The sequence below is a fragment of the Dunckerocampus dactyliophorus genome, chromosome 5 (assembly GCF_027744805.1).
Source record: "Dunckerocampus dactyliophorus isolate RoL2022-P2 chromosome 5, RoL_Ddac_1.1, whole genome shotgun sequence".
NCBI lineage: Eukaryota > Metazoa > Chordata > Actinopteri > Syngnathiformes > Syngnathidae > Dunckerocampus > Dunckerocampus dactyliophorus.
The window spans coordinates 22,110,660-22,133,055 of NC_072823.1; the positions used below are offsets into that span (position 1 = coordinate 22,110,660).

Sequence of the window (22,396 nt, forward strand, 5' to 3'; positions counted from 1 at the left end):
AGCTCAAAGTGTCCTACGAAACACCGGCTGCAACTTAAGGGTGTTCAGCCCAACCACCATGACATTTGGTACACACCTTTTAAAGGAGAGAAAAGCACACAAATGTAAAACTTGAGCAAGATTGGTTGAAAAAAAAAGCTGCCATCAAGAAAAACATCTTAATTAGGAACTAATTGTCCATAAGTCATTGACTATTTGTGTAATGATTCTAAAACTTTGAGGGTATCCAAAGTTTCGCATGTATGCTAGCATACTGTATCTTAGAAATCATTTTGAGCACAACCCTCTAATGTCATTTACAGCCGTCCCTTCTTTATCGCGGTTAATTGGTTCCAGACCTGACTGCAATAAGTGAATTTTTGCAAAGTAGGATTACAGCATTGATAACCTCTTTTTTTACCATTATGTACCTGTACAATGAAATAATACCCTTTAGTCACCTTTACACTCCTATTATTCTTAGTTTACGGCACATTGCTCAACTGTAATGCACAGGCTACAGCATCACTGCAGGGGCACAAGAGATGGGCTTGGCTTTACCATTAACAAGCTAGAGAGCTAACTAGTTAGCCTCCAATTTATTTATTCTAAACTTAAGAAAGGGTTTCAAACGGAGTGAGGAAGAAAGACAAAGTAAGAAGCCAAAAACTTCCCACTTTTCACAATGTCATGTCGGACATGACATGGCTGACTCCGTGCAGTGTGAAGGGATGTCATGTCGGCAAGCAGTCGGCAGACATCTAGCAGTCGGAAAACCTGGTGTCTTCCACTGCTGAGAGAGCCTGGTCATCTAGTCCGATGAATTAAATTATTTTTCGGGTTCTTTGCTTGAGAGTGCTGACTATGACGCACATATGTCCGAGTGTTGTCCAGCGATGGCTACATTAGCTGCCGTTTGACTGATGATCACATTGTGAGCCTCAAACTCACCATACTCTGTCAAGTGGTTGTTTTTTCAAATGCCGTATTAAATTAAAGCGTTTTAACGTGCTACATACAACCTCTTGGCATGTTTTGCAGGGTGCAAAATTTATGTCACAAACGGCAGGTAAGTTCCACACGGCAGACATGTTTGTTTTGGGTTTGGCACGCCTGCGCCATGTGAAGGAAAGTGGGAGGGGGACGCTCTCTACGGGCTGCACGTTGCAATAGTACAAGCCACAGATGATCAGCTTTTGCGATCGCAAAAGCGGCTTTTATGCCGCATATGCCGATCACATGCTTTTTCACAGAAATCGGCTGATATTGATCGGTGGCTGATCGATCCATGAAACAGCGGCCATTTCTAATTAATTTTCAAAAAACACGATTGTGGTGCAGTGATGTTCGAACCGCGATGTAGCAATGGACGACTACCTTCAAAGTGTAGATCATCATGTTCAGTCACCAAGCCTGGATGTCAAACAGTTCAATCAATGTGTGTCTTCTTCTCTTCTGAAATAGCACTGTTGTTGTCATCATGGCAGGGCGGGGCTTAGAGTTGAAGAAGTCAGTAAGCTCCACCCCCTGCTTGAGGCTTCAATCAGCCCGTTTTAGGAGGTTAACATGCACAGCATGAGCGGAGAAAATCAGATGAGTCGGGATGCGGGAGGAAAGATTTACAAAGTCAATGAGGCTTACTTGATAAGTGTGTGTGTGCGTGTGTATGTGTGTGTGTTTGTCTGCAGCTCTTATCAGTGGCAAGACAGTGTACGTTAATTCCCTTTCAGCAGGGTCCACAGAATGTGTGTAGTGTGTGTACGTGTGTGTATGAGTGTGTCCTTCATACAAGGACAGAAAAGATGTTAGTCCATCCAGGAGAGGATCCCTCATAGATGTCACAGCTTTTAAATGTGTTGCAAAACGACCCCATGAAGGTCTCGGCGTGACACGAAACAGATATATTTTGGGTGAGATACTGTATAATTGATTTTAAGTCAATTTTTGATTCAATTCTGCTCAGTTCTTCTGAAAACGGGCAAGTTTTTTGTCTAGACTGGGAGAACTTTTAGATTTTCAGATCAAACATGTCATCACAACCAGGAGGTGACTCATTATTGACAAAAATCACTCAAGTCCTCGTTTGAGGATGTTCTCACAGGGTTTAGTAGGATATCCTGTAGGGTTGTGAATAATAAACCGATGCGACCCGATATCCAGTTTAAGGATAGCTTGCCATGACTGAAGACAAGAATGGATTTAAGGCGCGCTAGCTAGTCACCGCAAAAGATTTTCAACACAGCAAAAAAAAAAACAACTAATGTTTGGAACCTTTCCAAGCTAACACAGCATTTTTCATTGCAGCCATGCTAGAAATAGTTTTATTTACTTAGAGTGGTGTGAAAAAGTGTCAGGAATCAGGAATCACTTCCTGATTTCTTATTTTGTCACACTTAAATGTTTCAGATCATCAAACAAATTGAAATATTAGTCAATGACAACACAACTGAACACAAAATGCAGATTATAAACTTCATTTTGGCCGATTTCTGTGAAAAATCACATGATTTTGGTTCTTTTTTCAAATAGTTAATGAATTGTTTTGGGCTGGTGCTTTTCATTAAAATGACGTTTTTCAAATGACTCAAAGCCTTTAGCAAAGGCTCCTGCGCATGTGTGTTACCAGAGGCACAGCTTACATGCTCTGAGCAGGAAGATAGTATTCCATCATGTATCACACGACACACCCATGCCCCGCCTCTCCCCACTGGGACAAAGAGACTGAATGACTGACAGGAGGGTTCACTCACTCTGTTCATTTGCATACGTAGAACCAATGCGTCCAGGTGTTGAGACAGATACACAGAGTGAACCCTCTTGTCATCCAGCCTGTTTGGTAGAGAGAGGGGAGGAAAACAAATACTCATGCATGACTTGATTTATTGATTATCGTGACAGGGCTAGTCCCGACAGAGTCAAAGGAAGGGGTGGCAGACATAAGTAATGATGATTGGCTAAAGGTTGACCACAATCTCATGGTAAGCTCTCCATATCACACGGTAGATATTTGAAGGTTTTCCAAAAAAGTAACGCAATAATTGCTTTTCTTGGTTACAACTTACATTTGCGAAGGAGTCATTCCGTTACTAATTTAGTTACTTTTTTGTGAAAGTAACTAGGAACTGACTTTTTGAGAGTGATTTGCCCAACGCTGCCAGTGAGTGATTGATGATGTGTCACAGCTGAGCATGAAGTGGAGAGTTTGGAGTGGCCAGCTTAAATTGACTCTGCTCACACACACTGTGTGTCGGGAGAAGTTATCAGCATCTTAAGTTGTCGTCAGATGACAGTCCGTCACTGTCTCACACACACACACACACACGGCAAGCAAGGTGGACAGGCCAATGTGGATCACATGGCGTCTGTCATTTCAAGTCTGCTGGCTTCCTTTCCTCTTCGTCTTTTGTCTGGTCTGACATGAACAGTTTTGAATACAAAAGCGGCTTATTGAACAGTTATTCACTCATTATGATAAATTAAGCATAAGGTAATTATATTGCTCAGCATTTACTCAGCATTTTTTTATTACAGTGCAACCTCTAAAGTGGAACACACCCTGAATGCTGGTTGACCTCTGATTTTTCCGATTACATAATGGCAAAATCTGTTCTAGGGTCAAGCAGTCACCATCATCAAAGTGTTATGTACCTTTAAAGGCACTTTTAAGTAACATTTTAACATTCTTAAATGTAATGCAAGATGAAAAATAATTTATCCACCATTAATAGTAAAACATACATGCAATAAAACATGACAATAGGTGTAATAGAAAGAAATGTGTTGCAGATGAGCCTTTAGCTGTCACCTTTAGCTGTCTTACCAGTTATGCAAGTGTAAAAAAAAGTTATCACACTGTAATAGTAAAGCACCAAAACACTTTTAACACCGATAACAAGTGTTATCGGTGTTAAATGATGGATTGGGATAACGCCAAGTGTCTGCTTTTAGCGCAAAAAGGGTAAAGAAAAAGCAAAGTGCATGGGCGGAGTTAGTCTTTTGATGCTCACGTCAATGACAGTGGCTTTAACTCTTTCAGGTGGAAATTCTCCCCACCTAAGAGTGTTCCACTACATCTCTAAATCCTAACATACATACTCATCTGCGTCTTTGGATTTGTTTGCTTTGAAAGATAATTTCAGTCCTCTTATGTCAGCATTCATGCTAACGGAAGGGGTTAATTGTAGATTAATGTGTCATCCTTTTACTTTTATCTTTGCAGAAACACGTGAGGACCGCACCAAGCGGCTGTTCAGACACTACACAGTTGGTTCCTATGACAACTTCACCTCATACAGGTATTGACCTTTTTACTGTAGTTGGTAGCATGGTGCGACTGTCTTTTACTCATGTACAAAGTGTGAATTTGCACACTCCAGTGTCCTCCTAAAACGTCATGGAATAGACTGCCACCTAAAGGCAGAAGGCCGCCAGTGCACTCATCTTATTTTATTAAATACAGTTTGAGTTGCCTTACAAAACCTTTACAAAGCCACCGCAGTAGATCTGAAATTTATATATAATACATATATATATAATTGAAGGAGATGTACAGATTTAATTGAAGAGCTTTCTCTAACATGGCGTTTACAATTAATGGTTAGATGCAAAAACATAACAGCTCTGTCATTGTCCAAATACTTTTGCACCTAATTCTATATGAATTTGCTCCAGCGGTGCATACTTTGTAATTTCGAAAAAAACAACAATTTAATGCCAAGGTGCCAGTTTAATGTCACTTTAGGCATTCAGGCATTGTTTCCACTCACTTTCTCTGCCTTTTATGAAATGTCAGGTTTACCTTTCTACTTTTCTGGTTGGTTTAAATGTCATTTCTGTCGCTAAAGCTCCTGATTTTTTTTTTTTTTAAATAACATAAGCGGTAGATTGACGGTCCACAACATACCGATCAAATATAAGCCCATCAATGTACCAATGTGATGATTTTGAGGAATAATGGAGTCACATTTCAAAGGGCAGGTGATTATACTGTTAGTTTTGCTAGGTATCCAGAAAGCCCTGACGTGTATTCCAGTAAGCAATACACATCTTTTTACTGATGTATTCTGTGCATAATAATTCATAAAAAGCAACAACAACGAGCCTTTGACCTCCTTCCTGCAGAAAGGTTTTTTTTGGATCACCTACATGCACCAGCAGAAGCTCAGTGCTCTCTTGGTAAGTTTGAGTGTAGCGTGGAGTGTTGCTATCAAGCTAATGGAGGCCGCAGCCACCCACCTGCTGAGTTGCCACCTCAACACAAGTCCTCTTTTTTTTTTTTAATTTGTGTGATGATGACTTGATTTCACACATTTCAACTAAAACATTTGCTTGGGTGTTTTCATGGGCTACGCTGCCAGAACTTTACCAAGCCAAGTGTGATGAACAGAAGTTGTAAACGTTTGTTTTAAGCTAATAGGTCTTAATGTTGGTACATTGAAACCTCAATTTTTGCCATGAAATCGTTCCAAAGAGGACGACAAAAACCGAAATGTACAAAACCTGAAGCAAGTTTTTCCTGAGGAAATCATGTAAATCCAATGAATCCGTTCCAGACACAGTTCCAGAAATTTTAACAAAAAGCACATTTTATAGACCAGGGGTGGGGAACCTTTTTGGCTAAGAGAGCCATGAAAGCCACATATTTTAAAATGTATCCCAGTGAGAGCCATATACAGGTATTAATATTGAATACAACTAAATGCATGCATTTTTAAACAAGACCAACAATTTTGGAATATAATAAGCCTCTGAATGTATTGTTTTTAATAACGTTACACTGAAGCTAACCAATAATAAAATACTTCTTACCATTTAATGTGACTTTTGATGCTGTATGGTTTTGCACCGTACCCCTAAACCTTCTTTCTTTTTGCCATCTTCTTTGTCAAATGGCTCTGCAGAATTAGCTAGTTGAATATACAGTATTATCAAAGGAGCGAAGTTTACTTCTTGACCTCTCAATGACCCGCGAGGCTACCGCATTATTCAGTAATAATCGAGTTTTGGTGTTTGACCCGGAAAATATGCTGGAATTGACTCTGGCCACCTGAATTGCGGTGGATGGATGCATTGAAATGCATAAAATGTTTAATATTTTGAGTGTTATATTTAACACTGTGATTTCTGTCATGTTTTACTTTAAAATATCAGCGTTTTTTTTTTTTTTTTTTCGTGTTAACAAATGTCTGGGAGCCAGATGCAGTCATCGAAAGAGCCACTTGCCAATCGACTATTCTTGCATCTTTGTTTACACGCTTTGCATGTCTGTCACTGGCTGTACTTCACATTGGTGGCAGCCAGCTCGCTAGCTGGAGTTATCCTAGCTTCTGCTCTTCCGACGTTTACCACAGTGACATTTTGTTTTTAAAAGAAACAAGCAATGCGGTTAGTTCGGAGCTCGTTTTTGCCCCACGGGAAAGCTAAAAGTGGATATCACGTTCATGCGGTACATACTAACTTTTTCAAGTGTCACCGGACAACTTTGCTCTCTTGTTGTCATTATACTAATTATGTCTTGTCCTCAAAACACTATTTGTGTGTGGTTGTTTAATGAACATAAACACATAGCGCCGTGAGGCGTTCAGGTGCACTCGTAATTGTGAGTGTTAGGCGCTAATTGTTTTTATCCACATACCCCCATGACAATCGTGGGGGTGTATACCTACCCCACTTTAGGAACCAAAGATCTAGACCAAGGGCACGCTTGATCTGAACTCTATAAGACCCTTAAATTTCCCTGATTTTATCCAAACGAAGACTTGGAAGACCCTCAAACAGCAGAGAACGTCAACGCAAATCAGACAGTGATGAACGGCTCAATTACTTGTGCCTCCTATGTCATTAGTCGTAGGATAACATCACGTCTGAGCCTCTGGTGTCAGTCTCTTCAGCGGAGAAAGAACTTCCTCTTATGGAGGATCAGTCACAAGATTGATTCCCTCTTAAGCTGCATCTCAAAGACACTTCAGTCACAACGACTCACATTTGTCCAATGTGCGTGTGCGCGTGTGTGTGTTTGTGTGCACCCTTAACATACTTGACCAAGTCAGGAATTCTGCTTGCTTGGCTTTCAACATGATGAGTTAAGAGGAAAGACAGTGCTGGTGTATGTGTGTGTATAGTTCCATTCATACATTTTCTGTGATCTGTCTGTGCCCTCTCCTTCGCAGTGATTATATCATCGAGGAGAAGAATGCTGTCTTGCAAAAGAAAGAAAACGAGGGCTTCGGTTTTGTCCTGCGAGGAGCAAAAGGTGACTTTCTTATTTTTCAATATGCGTGTACCTTGTATTGAAATATACAGTACAATGGAAAGGTCTATGTGACAGTAAGGTCCAATACTGTAATATTTATCCCAGACCAGTACTTTGCAATGTCATTTTGTAAAGAAACACTATGGGTCCTGCTCCTGTGTGAAGTTTGAATTATTTATGCGTGTAGTCTGACTCCTTTGGACACATCATAGGTGCAGTTTGCCGTCTTTACACGTAAAGTGTAGTTTAATGTGGTTTTCAAAAACTTACGCTAGTTTGAAAACCATTTTCAGGCATTTTTACCGTCAGTTAAACAGCCAGCCATCTATTTTCAGTAAAAAACAATGCAGTGTAAACAGCTTCGAAGTCTCTATATTAAAATATTTCCAGAAAAAAAACGGTCAACACCTGGCCAAGTATTGTGCCTTTTGGGGCCTTAAGGGCAACCGTAGTTCTTGCGTATATCCAGGAATGAAGAAGTGCATAAAAACAAGTCCAAGTCTGGCATCTTTAACAATCCAAATTAGGTTTTCTTTATGGTGTCGTAGCACACAATAATCCAGCCATCCATTTCCTATACCGCTTGTTCTCACCAGGGTTGCGGGTATGCTGAAGCTGAAGCTGTCTTTGGGTGAAAGGCGGGGTAGACTCTGGGCTGGTCACCACCCAGTTCGCAGAGCACATATAGTTCACAGTTCAAAGCAAAGAGACGGCTCGCATCTAAAAAAAAAAACACTCATATGCCAAGGTACCACTGTATAAATGACAATAAAAAAATACCTGCAGTGCTCCAGTACCTTCTCTCTTCTCTCTGGCATTTGAGACTCAACGTGCTCAACATTGGCATTAAAACGGATCAATAAACTGAAGAAACAAGGGTGGTCGAATCATTTTTTCCATGACTGTATACATACATATATACTATTAATATATATACTATTACCATAAAATATTTGAGAAATGTTTTTTTAGAACTGTAGTGTTATTGTGTGAGTCAGTGGCAGCTTTGGTCAACATGTTTGTATACTTTGATGCACGCAGGGTTCTGTGTGTGTGTGCGTGCCCGTGTGTGTGTGTGTGTGTGTGTGTGTCATCCATGGCTGAGCTGCCAGCTAGCTGTCCCATCTGCTCCTCACACATGGCCGCTCAGATTTAGTAGACAACTCTCTTCTCCTCTCTTCCTCTTGTCGTAATTCTCTCATCTTTCTCAGCTATTTGTTTTTTCATTCCTTCTTCACTCTCTGCCGCCTACTTCATAACCTCCACCGTCCATTATCCTCTCAAAATATTTCACCCGCTGGCAGTCCGTCGTGCCTCGTGCATTCCAACAGAAATTGCCTCTCCACTCATCTCCAACCCCACAAATGCATTTTACTCAACACACGTGCCCGTTTTTCCCCCCGCTTGCTCGGGATGGTTGCTATGGCAACCCCTCTAAGGCACCTTGGTGGGAGTCTGCTTTTTACTTCTCCATCACTCACTACTGTGGAGCTGGCTCTGTCTTTTACCGCCAGGACACACACACACACACACTTACATACATTGTAGCACTGCAGACCACTTAGTGCTCTGCTGAAAACTCACATTGGATTTGCGCCAAGATTTAATGGAATATTTGTGCGAGGACATTCACTCACAAAATGTGTTAGTGTGTTTGAAGACATGCATTCCATTTCAGATTTAACAACGTGGTGTCAACATGTTCTAAGCACACTTCAGTCGATACTTTCTTTTATTATGAACTTTTTATTATCATTGTCAGCATTAAATCCTTTTGTTTGTCAACTATTTGCTCAGCTGAGACGCCTATTGAAGAGTTTACGCCCACCCCAGCCTTCCCGGCACTGCAGTACCTGGAGTCTGTGGATGTGGAGGGTGTGGCCTGGAGGGCCAGCTTGAGGACAGGAGACTTTCTCATTGAGGTAATAACGCACGTGCTTCTTTTTCTATAGCTTCCTTGTGAGTTAAAAAAATGACAACTTGCATGTCCTGTGTTGTGGTGTCCATTAGGTAAATGGCGTGAATGTCGTGAAGGTTGGCCACAAGCAGGTGGTGTCGTTGATCCGACAAGGAGGCAACCGGCTTCTGATGAAGGTGGTGTCCGTCACGCGGAAACCAGAGTCAGAGGAAGTTGTCCGCAAGAAAGGTAACTACTTAAATTATATATTACAACAAAAACAGCCAGCACCGCCAGCTTCAGCCAGATTTTGCAACAAGTGAAATGCATTGAAGATATTTTCTCCTTTGCTGAGTGAATAAATGAACTTGACTGTCAAGATAGAGGATTATATATCCAAGCTCAACAGAAGGTCATCAGACTTTTACAACTAAGTAACAGAGCTTTTCCTGGTGGAGGATAGGATGCATGTACATCATATACACTCTTGATCAAAATCTTAAGACCAGTTGAAAAATTACCAGAATTTGCATTTTGCACATTTTGGTCTGAATGAGGTTTTAGTTAGAGCAAAAACATATGCAAAAACAAGAAGAGGGAGTGAGACAAAAAACACTTGGAGATTGTAATTTAAACAACAAAAAAAAAAAACTGAAATAGGTTGTTAATTAGCTGATCAAAAGTTTACGACCATCGTTCAAAAAATAACCAAAAACTCTTCAAACCAGAACAAAAAATGTTTGTCAGTAATGAGTAGCTCCACCGTTCTTGTTAATCACTTCAAAAGTTGCTTTGGGCATGCTTGATGCGAGTGTTTCCAGGAGGCTAGTGGGAACATTGCTCCAAGTGGTGAAGATGGCTTCACGAAGGGCATCAACTGTCTGGAACTGATGGCCATTTTTATAAACTTCCCTTGCCATCCATCCCCAAATGTTCTCTATGGGATTTAAATGAGGGGAACATGCAGGATGGTCCAAAAGAGTGATGTTATTCTCCCTGAAGAAGTCCTTGGTCAAGCGAGCATTGTGAACTGCAGCGTTGTCCTGTTGAAAAACCCAGCTGTTACCACACAGACGAGGGCCCTCAGTCATGAGGGATGCCCGCTGCAACATCTGCACGTAAGCATCCGCCGTTTGACGACCCTGCACCACCTGAAGCTCCGGTGTTCCACTGAATGAAAAAGCACCCCAGACCATGATGGACCCCCCTCCACTGTGCCGGGTAGAGAACATCTCAGGTGGGATCTCCTTGTCATGCCAGTAATGTTGGAAGCCATCTGGACCATCAAGGTTACAATTTTACTCATCAGAGAATAAAACTTTTTCCCACCTTTCAATGTCCCATGTTTGATGCTCCCTGGCAAAGTCTAAACGGGCAGTTTTGTGGCATTGAAGGAGACGAGGTCTTTGAATTAGTTTTTTGTTTTTTTAAACCCTTTTCCAGCAGATGCCGTCTGATGGTTATTACGCTGCAGTCGGCACCATTAAGGGCCTTAATGTGGGTGGAAGACCGCCCTGTGTCTTGATGGACAGCCAGTGTGATTTTTTTTTTGGGTCTACCACTTGACTTTTTTGTTCCATAATGTTCAGGGTCTTTCAAAAAATGTAGAATGACTGATTTACTGCACCCAACCTCAGCAGCAATGGCACGCTGCGAGAGGCCTTGCTTATGCAGCTCGACAATCCGACCACGTTCAAAAAGAGAAAGCTTCTTAGCTTTAGCCATCAGGAGGGCATGACAGTGTGAATGCCTGACAGAAAATGAACATTTTAAGCAGATTTTGGCTTTTATAGCCTGTGGTCTTAGGCTGTGTTTGATCAGCTGATAAACAGCCTATTTCATTTTTTTGTTTGTTTTTGTTTAAATTACAAGCTCCAAATGTTTTTGTCTCACTCCCCCTTCTTGTTTTTGCATATTGTAGCTCTACTTCAAACCTCATTAAGATCCAAATGTGCAAAATGCTAATTCTAGCAATTTTTCAACTAGCTTTTGATCAGGAGTGTACAAATAAAAGGTAACACCACAAAAAATGTTTTTCAGTTTATAAAATAAAGCAATGAGACTTAAGAAGTATTCGAAAACAAAATTTTTAACAAAATAGAATCACTCTCTTCTTTTTTTTGTTATCTTCCAAAGAAAAGACCATTTAGGATTTTTCCTCTTGCCAGTTGTTAATGATAACCGCAACCCAAAATAATAGAAATAAACAGAAAGACTCCTAATAATCTACAAAGTGTGTGTAGTAGGTGTACTGCAATCGATCGGCCACCGATCAGTATTGGCTGATTTCCGTGAAAAATCATGTGACCGGCGTATGCCGATAAATGTCTTTCAACGACAATCAAAAAAGGTGATCACTTTTGGCTAGCGCTAGCACTACTGCAACCCGCAACGACCCTTTCGTGCAGTGTACTGTCTTGCCCTAACTAACGTCTTTGGCAGTGTCGTCCTCCCACTTTCCTTCAAAACAATAACAATCATGTCTGCCGTGTGGAACTTACCTGCCAACACATGCAACAAAACGATCTTGCACAGGTAGCACGTTAAAAAACTTTAATACGGAATTTGAAGAATAAACAATTGAGGGAGTCTGCGTTTTCGAGGCTCACGGCATGATCATCAGTCAAGCTATAGCTAACGCAGCCATGTGGCTAACACTGGTGCATATACAGTATGCGTGACAGTCAGAAGGCTAAGCTAATAACCCGAAAAATAATTGAATTCATTGGACGAGAAGACCATCCTTCCTCAGCAGTGGTCACCAGGTTCACCGAGTGCTCTGGAAGTTCCACCAATGTACTCTCACATTCAAACTCTCCTTAAAGAAGGCGTGTCATCCTCTGGAAGTTTCACCAGTGATATATGTTCTCTTCAAAAAGTAAGTCAAATATGTTTTTGTCTAAAGTAAGGTGATTTTATGGTTCTTTTTGTCATATCATATAGCCAGTAGCAGGGGTGCAGCCAGGAGGTCTGCGTAACATTAAAAAAATCCCGTTGCCACCCCTCTTTAATAATTAATTCCTAATTTTATTAGTAATTACATATTTTTTGGGTTCCCTTGCAGTCAAGGGACCTTGGAATTGTCCTGACTTTTCCCCTTTATACGGCACCCCTGGCCAATAGCACTCATCATATATATATATATATATATATATATATATATATATATATATATATATATATATATATATATATACATCATATATATATAAAATGTATAATTAATACATTTGATCGGTATCGGCGGATTTCAGTCCTGGATGATCGGTATCGGAATCGGCAGCATAAAACCCTGATCGGAGCATCCCTAGTGTACAGACCTACTGGGAACACACTGTTTTGTGCATCTGTAACTACAGTAATACAGTAAGCTAATGAGTTGTGTTTGTCCACATCTGTGTGTGTGTGTGTGTGTGTGTGGGTGTGTGTGTGTGTGTGTGTGTGTGTGTGTGTGTGTGTGAGAGTGTGTGTCTCCAAGAACCACTATTGTGCATTTTAACAGAAACATCATGCTCGTTAGCTCTTAAAAAAAAAAAAAAAAAGCCAAAATGATCAAACTTACAGCTCGCAAACTTACAGCTGACTGATGGACAGTCTGGCCTTTATATTAACATGTGTAGCGAAGCCTTCATTTCATTTTTTTTTCGTTCAGACCAGTAGCCTGTCAAGCGACACATACTACTGTTAGAACATCGTTAAAAAGTCAGTTTTGCATAATAGAGGCACATCCAAAAGTGGCTTTTGTGCTTTGATCTGCTAGCGTCTAGGTCTTTGATATACAGTAGTTCTTGCAACGCACATACTGAGTTCATAATTTAAAAAAAGGATCAAACAGACGCTGATAAGACAAAATGAGCTTTCCAGATGTTGTCGTCTTTTAATTGTCTCCATCACATCCTTACACACACCTTTCCAGGTACACACACACTTACAATCAAATGCACATCCAAAAACTGCAAAGTCTTTTGCGCCATGCTTCACTTGTGCCACCGTTGTCATGGCGACTACACCGCATGTTTTGAATGAAGCATTGGATTACAGCAACAGGCTCTCTTTCTCTCTGTCTCCCTACCTCGTTCCTCTATATTTTCTGCAACCTCCTCCGTCTCCTCTGCTCGTCGCTCCTTGCAGCACGACTTGCACGGAGACGCAAGGACACGGGAAATGTTTGACGCGAAGTGGCCAGGATGCCTTATGCGCACGAGAGCTAGCGAGAGAGAGGATAGTTGTGTTTTTCTTTTTTCTTTTTTTGGGGGAGGGTTGGTACATCTGTGGTGTAGAATTGATACATCAACTGTGAGTTGCTTCATTGTGGGAAGTTGTTCTATCATCAGTGAATTTGGTGCATTTAAGCATGTAGCGCTTACATCTTTGTGACTGTGAGCGTGAAATGCTTAAATGCACATTTTAAAGTGGTTACTTCAAGTGTTTCATTGAAACATTGCACTGAAGGATTGTGCGGCTTTTGTGAGCTTAGTGTGATGTCTTCTGCATATCGTTCTCCTTAGCTGTTAAATTAGTGTCCTTTCTCCATCTGTCAGCCCAGATGTCGCTTTGTCCTCCCTCACTGTGTGCTGAAGGACATGCAAGTATGTTAGAGCTGGTGTGTTGATGCATTTCTCTTCTATAATGCAGAAAGGCATCGGTAGTAAGGTGGAGCGCATTTTGCCACTCGTTTTTCAGCCCACTGTGGGGGACAAAATGCAATGTTTTGTGCAGAAATAATGGGAAAGCATGCCTCCACTTTTGAGGCACTCCACAAAGACTGAGCCTGCATAGACAAGATAGAGACATGAAGAAGTTGAGCTCTCAGCGTAGCACCAACAAGGTCCTGAGCAAGCGGGAGACCAGTGCTTCATCCCAATTGGAGCCCTTCAAAGCAGTGAAGATGGGATGGACCAGCCGTCTGAGGGAGGCCAGGAGGGCGCTGAGCCTCAAAGCCAAAGGATTTAACTCTTCTTCTTTACCTTCGTCCTCAACGCCGTGCCTTTTCTCCACAGCCCCGCCTCCTCCCAAAAGAGCCCCCAGCACCACCCTCACGCTGCGCTCCAAGTCAATGACGGCTGAGCTGGAGGAACTGGGTGAGTGTCAGCACTGGCGTGCCCTAGCTACTGCCGCGCACTGTCCACTGTGTCCACACCTACCTTTTTCTGCTTTCCCTTTTTTTCTGTAACTTTTGACAATCGTCACTTTTCTTGGCTTGTTCTTGTTCTCTGCTTCCGTTTTCCCAACAAGCTTCTGCTCGGAGGAGAAGAGGAGGTGAGTCTGACACCTCTGACATGTTTCATCACTGCTATGTCCTAGCAACCATATTTGATAGCCATATTTCCTCAAATAGCAGCCTCCACTCCAATTGACACTGTGTCTCAATTGATTCCCAGATGCACTGCCACCTTTCTTTTATTCCTCCAGAAAATAACAGCTACAATTATCTTCACTATGACTAATACAATTACAATGAGCAACCTTTAGTTCAGTTCATAGACATTCCACAGTGTTGTGTGCATCCATCTCTACGTTCTGGGGCGGTTACTCTGTCCAGTCTGCCTAAATTCTTAACATTTCTCTGTATTTTCTTTTTAGTAATTTATTTTAAAGACCTTTTAAGTAAAAAAATTGGACATACTGTTTTATTCAATTGCATGGGAAAGTGCGTCCAAACTTTCATTGGAAGTTTTTATATCAGTACTCATCTAAAAATTGAATAAAGATACATTATTTACAAGTCTTGTCCAATATTATTTCTAAGAGTACTGTAGATCCCCACTTTTCACATTGGTTCTGTTTGTAGCCTTCCAGAAAATGGCAAAAATACGCCAGAAATGTATACGCCCATAAAAATATCTAGTTTTAACACACCCACGGCTCGGTGGTTGGGGACCCCTGCCTTACAGCATGCTTGGGGATATGATGTGCTCTTTTACACATTTGAAAATACTGTAAGAATGCCACTTTTATACAATTGGCTTCATTATATAACGTAAGATTAATGTCTACATCAGTAAATGTAACCGTTGAATCAAATAGAATCGTATCATTTGTACACTGTATGGAATTTTTCTGTTTTTAAAATATATCGTCGTTGAATCAAATCTAGATTTACATCCCTACTTGTTATAGATAAAAACTTCTTTCTATCGGCAACTAATTGTGATTAATTATGAGTTAACTACGGACAAAATGTGATTAATGGCCATTAAATATTTTAATCGATTGACAACCCGATTTTTAACATTATTAGAGCCCTATAGCCATGAAAAAACACCCCTATATTTATCTTTACACTGCGATTGGCTGGCAACCAGTCCGGGGTGAACCCCGCCTGTCGCCCGAAGTCAGCTGGGATAGGCTTCAGCATACCCCTTTGACCCTAATGAGGAGAAGCGGCATAGAAAATGGATGGATGGATAGTCATCTTTACATTCGTATTACCCAATATAGTAGACATAATAACACAAAATAAGGCATTTAAGACATAAATAAGACTTGTGCTCTTGTGTGTAACTGTAAATGTGTACCGGTGTTAAGGGAGCTGAGTAAGGGGAGGACATCGGGGATTCAAAGTTGAGTTTTAGCTTGGTAGCTCTTGTTAGGGATTATTTTGCCTATTATGAGATCATTCAAACTTGCAATAAAAGCCTATTGCTTTGGAAATCAAGTCTGAACCTTGTGTGTTTCACCGAACATAACAGTAACATTGCTGACATCTAGTGACCAGTGTAGAATATCATGCCAGTGTTTTTGAATGCATCTTCTGAAAGCCTTATATTTGTATTTTAGTTAATGTATCCATTTTAATGTTTGAATATGCTTAATTTAGGCACAAAATGTCAAATTTGCTTATAAATGCATATTTTAGGCTACTGATACGCCGCATTCAACCACAAAACATTATCATTTATCTGTTAATATGTTTTTGGAAAAATCTTGATAGAGTAAAGCTATGAAATTTGAAGCACGAAGTGGGGAGGGATTACTGTGTTTATTTGACCAAATGTCCGCAAATTTGCATGGCCTTGAATGCTGAATCATGAATGTGTATGACACTGCATGCCATTTAGCATTCAAAGGATTCATCACAAAATTTAATCACACTTGTATCCTTGCCTCAGCTCATCATTTGTATTCTCTATTGTGTAAGAAATGATGCTGTATTCGCCCGCTAATGTGTCTCCCTACTTACTAAGTTCCGGCTAATCCCCCCCCCCTTTCTCAACAGAGAGGCTAGATGAGATGTTGGCGTCCCAGGAGTCGATGTTGCGTTCTCAACCCTCAGAAGCAGATTACAGAGCAGCCACGGTCAAACAGCGGCCCACCAGCAGGAGGATAACACCAGCAGAGATCAGTGTGAGTGTGTCTACTTAAAGATCAACCTTGCACTCCACCCCGCTGCTGCTGCTACTGGCATGCATGCAAAACACATGATGATATATCATAGCACACACTTCTGTCACTTTAAGAGCACATAAATGCTCAAATGTTTATTTATGTTTGGCTGTAGTCACTGTTTGAGCGACAAGGGATGACGTTACATGGAGGTCTTCACCCAGGCATGGAGAGAGCCCATATACCATTACCCAAGGGGATGTCCAGGACCAAGTCATTTGGTAAAACAATCACCTATCCTGTTCATTATCAATTAAGGTGAATGATAGTTGTGTTTATGTGCAATATTGTCATAAGAGAATGTAAGAAAAGTATCTTGCCACAATAGAAAATGATGCTTATAATACACATGTGCAATATTACATGTTTGGTAAGTGCTTCTTCTCTACACAGCCTAGCCACAATATTTGGTACACCTGCACAATGATAATGTAATAACACATAGTATGCAAGCTTTGTCATTAGAAACAGCTGTCAGTATGATGCAGCTACAGCTACTGTGCATCAGAAAGTTAATACAAAGCATTGGGCAATTGGAAGTAAATTGTAAATTAACTGTTTTTGTCTGGTGGGATATATTGCGGTTGCCTAGTACAGCACATCTGTGATTTTCTTACATGGGCAACTTTTTTTTGATACAGCTCTTGTATTGGAGCTCATCAGAGCATGCGGGTGTACCTAATAAAGTGTCCAGTTAGTGTATATTTGCTAATTTGTATAGGGTGGCAAGATACATTTGGGTTGTGTAGGACAATGTATTTCTAGTTATCTTTAAAAAGGTAGAATTTTTTGTATTGCATGGTATTATATTAGGTGTACCTAATGAAGTGTCCACTGACCATATACTGTACATGCAATCTTTCAGAGTCAGAAAAGATATCCAGTTTCAACACCACTGTAATAATAACACTCATTTCATGAATGCTTAATGAAGTGTTAAATGCCTTATACAAATGTGTTCTGTGGATAAGCTTCAAACAGCGGATGCATTATTGATTGTGGGAGTTCAAAGTATTACAGATTAAAGTGTGAAGCAGCCAAGGATCTGCTGGGCTAGTTTAACAAAGGTTCGTTTTCCTGATTGTACTGTAATCCTCACCTCTAAACGTTGTGTGTGCTTGTTTACAACCTCGCCTTAGGTGCCACTGAGGAGGATCGTCTATCAGCCTTGGCAGGTGAGCACCGTTTCCCGCGCAGTTCCTCCATGACCGACAGCCTGCGAGAACACCCACAGCCTCATCCCATCCCTCCGCCTCCGCAAACAGCACCGCCTCCGCCTCCATATTACCTGGACACGGGACCTCCCCCGGCTTTCTGCCCACCACCTCCCCCGTCCAGGACCCAGAGTCAGGGCCACGAACCAGGAGGACGCTCCAGCTTTAAGCCCTCCTCCTTGGACCTGCCCTATGAGGCAGCTCAACGGCAGGCCACGCAGATAGAGAGGCAGAAAAAAGCCCGCTCCATGATCATCCTCCAAGACTCTTCACATTTACCCGTGGAACCCACGGAAATCCCCCGTCCTTCTGCTGCTACTCCACCTGAGCGGATAAAAAGGAAGGGCCGCGTCATTGACAACCCCTATGCCAATGTGGGTCAATTTAGCATTGGACTGTACACACCTACCAAGCCTCAGAGGAAGAAAAGCCCCCTGGTGAAGCAACTACAGGTAAGTTGACTTTGTATCTATGTGTAAATAAGTAATCCACCCCAGCTGTAGCATCCTGGAAAATCTGCTTGATGTATGATCTTGTTACAGGTGGAGGATGCACAAGAAAAAGCTAGTTTGGCCTTAGCAGCTGCCCACTCCCGAGAGAGCTCACCCTCAGGACGACACCCCCACGGTCACACGCGCACCAGCCGTGCAGACTACTACCAGCAGCAGCTGATGGCTGAGCGCGAACGTTTGCGGGCTCAAGGAGAGGCGATATTTCAGGGTAAGGGCCCCTTCGCCGCCGCAATCGCTGGAGCAGTGAAAGACAGAGAGCGACGCCTCGAGGAGCGGCGGAAATCCACTGTCTTCCTTTCTGTGGGAACGATGGAGGGGGCATCCTCCGTCAGCGCTGAGGTCCCCTCTCTGATGCAGTCTCACTCTATAGATGAGAGGATACTCACCCGAGAGCTTGGCCAGCTGCCACCTCCTGCCTTGGCCTTGAGCCCCTCACCCAGCGGGACCACCTTTATCCATCCGCTTACAGGAAAGCCCCTGGACCCCAACTCCCCTCTGGCTCTTGCGCTGGCCGCAAGGGAGAGGGCACTGACCTCCCAGAGCCAATCCCCAACAAGCAGCCCAGAACCACGGACTAAACAGGAGCGAGTGGGCCAGGGTGTAATGTTCATTGACACTCAGACCAAAGAGTCTCCACATGGAGAAGGACCATCCACATCTCCTCCTTTTACACCTAAAAGCTCCAAGGCAGCGGGATATGGCATTGGATCCACCCCAGCATCAGTGTTACTCCCTCAGCCTACCAAACCACAGTGGGCCATGTCACCATCAAGTGTATCATTCCAGCAGGAGATGGAGGCCCGGATAGAGGAGAGGAAAGAGGAAAAGATGCTAGACGATAAGAAAAGCATGTTGATCAGTATTATGGACACGTCACAGCAGAAGACGGCTGGGCTGATCATGGTACACGCTACCAGCAATGGCCAGGCTGTCAGTGGGGGTCAAGAACTAGAACAGACACCGGTCCCAACATCCAAAGAGATGAGCAAATCTCAACTAAGTCCAAGAACTAAGTCCCCAACTCCCACAGTCCCTCTGCCCCAGCCTCAGAGTCAGCGTGCTGCTAGCCCAGCTCAAGAGAAGGGTCTGGTTCAGGGAAGCTCGGAGGAGGACATGGATCCATACACGGTGACTCTACCGCCCGCCATGTTGTCCTCCAGTGATGAGGAGACACGAGAGGAGCTGCGTAAGATCGGTGTTGTTCCACCACCCGATGAGTTCTGTAACGGACTCCTGGCTCAGGCTCAGGCAAAGGGTATTCCACTGTCCCCAACCAAACCTATTGTGTCTTTCCCCACCACCCCTCCAACACCAACACCAACACCTAAAACACCCTCAACCCCGACCACACCAACTGTCACCCCCACTCAGCCTCCCCAGCTCACAGCTCCACCCAGTGCTCCACCCAGCACAGCATCTGTCTCAGGGAAACCCTCAGACCCTTTAGAGCCTCCACCAGTTTGTGAGCCTGGCTCTGCGGCTGATTCAGGCGTGGAGGAGGCCGACACACGCAGCTCCAGCGAGCGGGAACGAGACCACCACCTTGAGACCACCAGCACTGTCTCCACGGTTTCCAGCATGTCCACGCTGTCTTCAGAAAGCGGCGAACCTGCCGACACACACACGACACACACTTCCTATGCCGATGGGCAGACTTTTGTGCTCGACAAGCCGCCAGTGCCTCCGAAGCCCCGACTTAAGTCCCACATAGGAGGCAGTAAAGGCCCCGTTACCTTCAGGGACCCTCTGCTGAAGCAGAGTTCTGACAGTGAGCTGCTATCACAGCAACAGGCTGCTGCGCTGGCTGCGGCAGTGGCCGGTGGAGGCGGGCTGCCCCCAGGCGGTTCGGCCTCAGTCACTGGACTAGCACCCACCAAGCCGCGCTACCTCTTCCAGCGGAGGTCCAAGCTGTGGGGGGACCCAGTGGAGTCTCGTGGGCCAGGAGTGGGGCTCGGTATTGGGAGTTTGGGAAATCTTGGCGGGCTTGGACTAGGGCTGGGTGCAGATGATGGAGCAAAACCCTCCGTGATGGGGGAGCTCAGTTCTCGACTACAGCAGCTAAATAAAGACACAAGGTCCCTGGGAGAGGAGCCACTGGGAGCATCGCTTGACCCTGGGAGGAAGTCTCCTGTAGCAGGTGCCAGGTAAGAGTCATTTTAACTCACTACTATGAAATGTGGAAATGAATGCAGAGTAAGGAGTGTTATTGCTTCACTGACAATATTAGTGGAGTCTGTTTGAAGCATATGAAGCTCAGCTGAGCTCTTCCATCAAGTACTTTTGGTGTGTGGGATTTGGGGATTGGTGGGAAACCACGCCATGGCTGAAAGTACAACAAAGTGCTTTATATTTCTGCAGATGTGAGGACACCGGAGAGAGTAAACCTTAAGGTTGTAGCCACTAGGGTAAACTTTTTATTTTTTATAACATTGTTTCCTAACCAGCCTGTTAACTAATCCCACTAAAGATTATTCCTTTATATGCATATTTGTTTAATTTATTTCTTTTATTAAATACTGTATTTCCTCAAATAGTGGCCTCTGGGTTTGACTTGAATAAATGAATGCCGCGCCTCCTTTTTTTCCCCCTCAAAATAAAAACTGAAGTTTAACACACACACAACCAAGTAGTTATTATAGTTCACATTCTTATTTGATTCAACCATCATTATTTATATGTGAAAAATATATTAATAATGTACAGGAATGTATATTACTTTTATATAAATATAATACTGTACACTCCTGATCGAAATCTTAAGACCAGTTAAAAAATTGCTAGAATTAGCATTTTGTACATTTGGATCTTAATGAGGTTTTAAGTGGAGCTACAATATGCAAAAACAAGAAGGGGGAGTGAGACAAAAAGCATTTTGAAAAAGTAATTTATTGAAAACAACAATTAAACTGAAATAGACTGTTTATCAACTGATCAAAAGTTTAAGACCACAGGCTATAAAAGCCAAAATCTGCTCAAAATGTTCATTTTCTGTCAGGCATTCACACTGTCATGCCCTCCTGATTGCTAAAGCTAAGAAGCTTTCTCTTTTTGAACGTGGTCAGATTGTCGAGCTGCATAAGCAAGGCCTCTCGCAGCGTGCCATTGCTGCTGAGGTTGGGTGCAGTAAATCAGTCATTCTACATTTTTTGAAAGATCCTTAGCATTATGGAACAAAAAAGTCAAGTGGTAGACCCAAAAAAAATCACACCTGCGCTGAGCCGGAGGATCCAATTGGCTGTCCATCAAGACACAGGGCGGTCTTCAACCCACATTAAGGCCTTTACTGGTGCCGACTGCAGCACAATAACAGTCAGACAGCATCTGCGGGAAAAGGGTTTAAAAAAACAAAAAAGGAATTCAAAGACCTCGTCTCCTTCAATGCCACAAAACTGCCCGTTTAGACTTTGCCAGGGAGCATCAAACATGGGACATTGAAAGGTGGGAAAAAGTTTTATTCTCTGATGAGAAAAATTGTAACCTTGATGGTCCAGATGGCTTCCAACGTTACTGGCATGACAAGGAGATCCCACCTGAGATGTTCTCTACCCGGCACAGTGGAGGGGGGTCCATCATGGTCTGGGGTGCTTTTTCATTCAGTGAAACACTGGAGCTTCAGGTGGTGCAGGGTCATCAAACGGATGCAGATGTTGCAGCGGGCATCCCTCATGACTGAGGGCCCTCGTCTGTGTGGTAACAGCTGGGTTTTTCAACAGGACAACGCTGCAGTTCACAATGCTCGCTTGACCAAGGACTTCTTCAGGGAGAATAACATCACTCTTTTGGACCATCCTGCATGTTCCCCTCATTTAAATCCCATAGACAACATTTGGGGATGGATGGCAAGGGAAGTTTATAAAAATGGCCATCAGTTCCAGACAGTTGATGCCCTTCGTGAAGCCATCTTCACCACTTGGAGCAATGTTCCCACTAGCCTCCTGGAAACACTCGCATCAAGCATGCCCAAAGCAACTTTTGAAGTGATGAACAAGAATGGTGGAGCTACTCATTACTGAGTCCTACTGAGAACATTTTTTGTTCTGGTTTGGAGAGTTTTTTGTTATTTTTTGAGCAATGGTCTTAAACTTTTGATCAGTTGATAAACAGCCTATTTCAGTTTAATTGTTGTTTTGAATAAATTACTTTTTCAAAATGCTTT

General features: G+C 42.7%; 1 protein-coding gene across 27 annotated transcripts in view; it reads left to right on the plus strand.

The window, feature by feature from the left end:
- shank3a (SH3 and multiple ankyrin repeat domains 3a) overlaps positions 1 to 22,396 on the plus strand; it is a 255,764-nt gene that overhangs the window by 223,531 nt on the left and 9,837 nt on the right. For 19 of the 27 annotated variants that reach the window (XM_054775512.1, XM_054775513.1, XM_054775523.1 and 16 more), the window contains 10 exons: positions 4,199 to 4,274; positions 7,149 to 7,231; positions 9,029 to 9,153; positions 9,242 to 9,377; positions 14,129 to 14,209; positions 14,364 to 14,387; positions 16,348 to 16,475; positions 16,630 to 16,735; positions 17,654 to 18,180; positions 18,271 to 20,384. In XM_054775512.1, the coding sequence (XP_054631487.1) occupies positions 4,199 to 4,274; positions 7,149 to 7,231; positions 9,029 to 9,153; positions 9,242 to 9,377; positions 14,129 to 14,209; positions 14,364 to 14,387; positions 16,348 to 16,475; positions 16,630 to 16,735; positions 17,654 to 18,180; positions 18,271 to 20,384 (3,400 nt within the window). Of the gene's footprint in view, positions 1 to 4,198; positions 4,275 to 7,148; positions 7,232 to 9,028; positions 9,154 to 9,241; positions 9,378 to 14,128; positions 14,210 to 14,363; positions 14,388 to 16,347; positions 16,476 to 16,629; positions 16,736 to 17,653; positions 18,181 to 18,270; positions 20,385 to 20,598; positions 20,646 to 22,396 lie in introns of all 27 variants that reach the window. The other 8 variants (XR_008570334.1, XM_054775531.1, XM_054775532.1 and 5 more) reach the window with 4 other exon arrangements.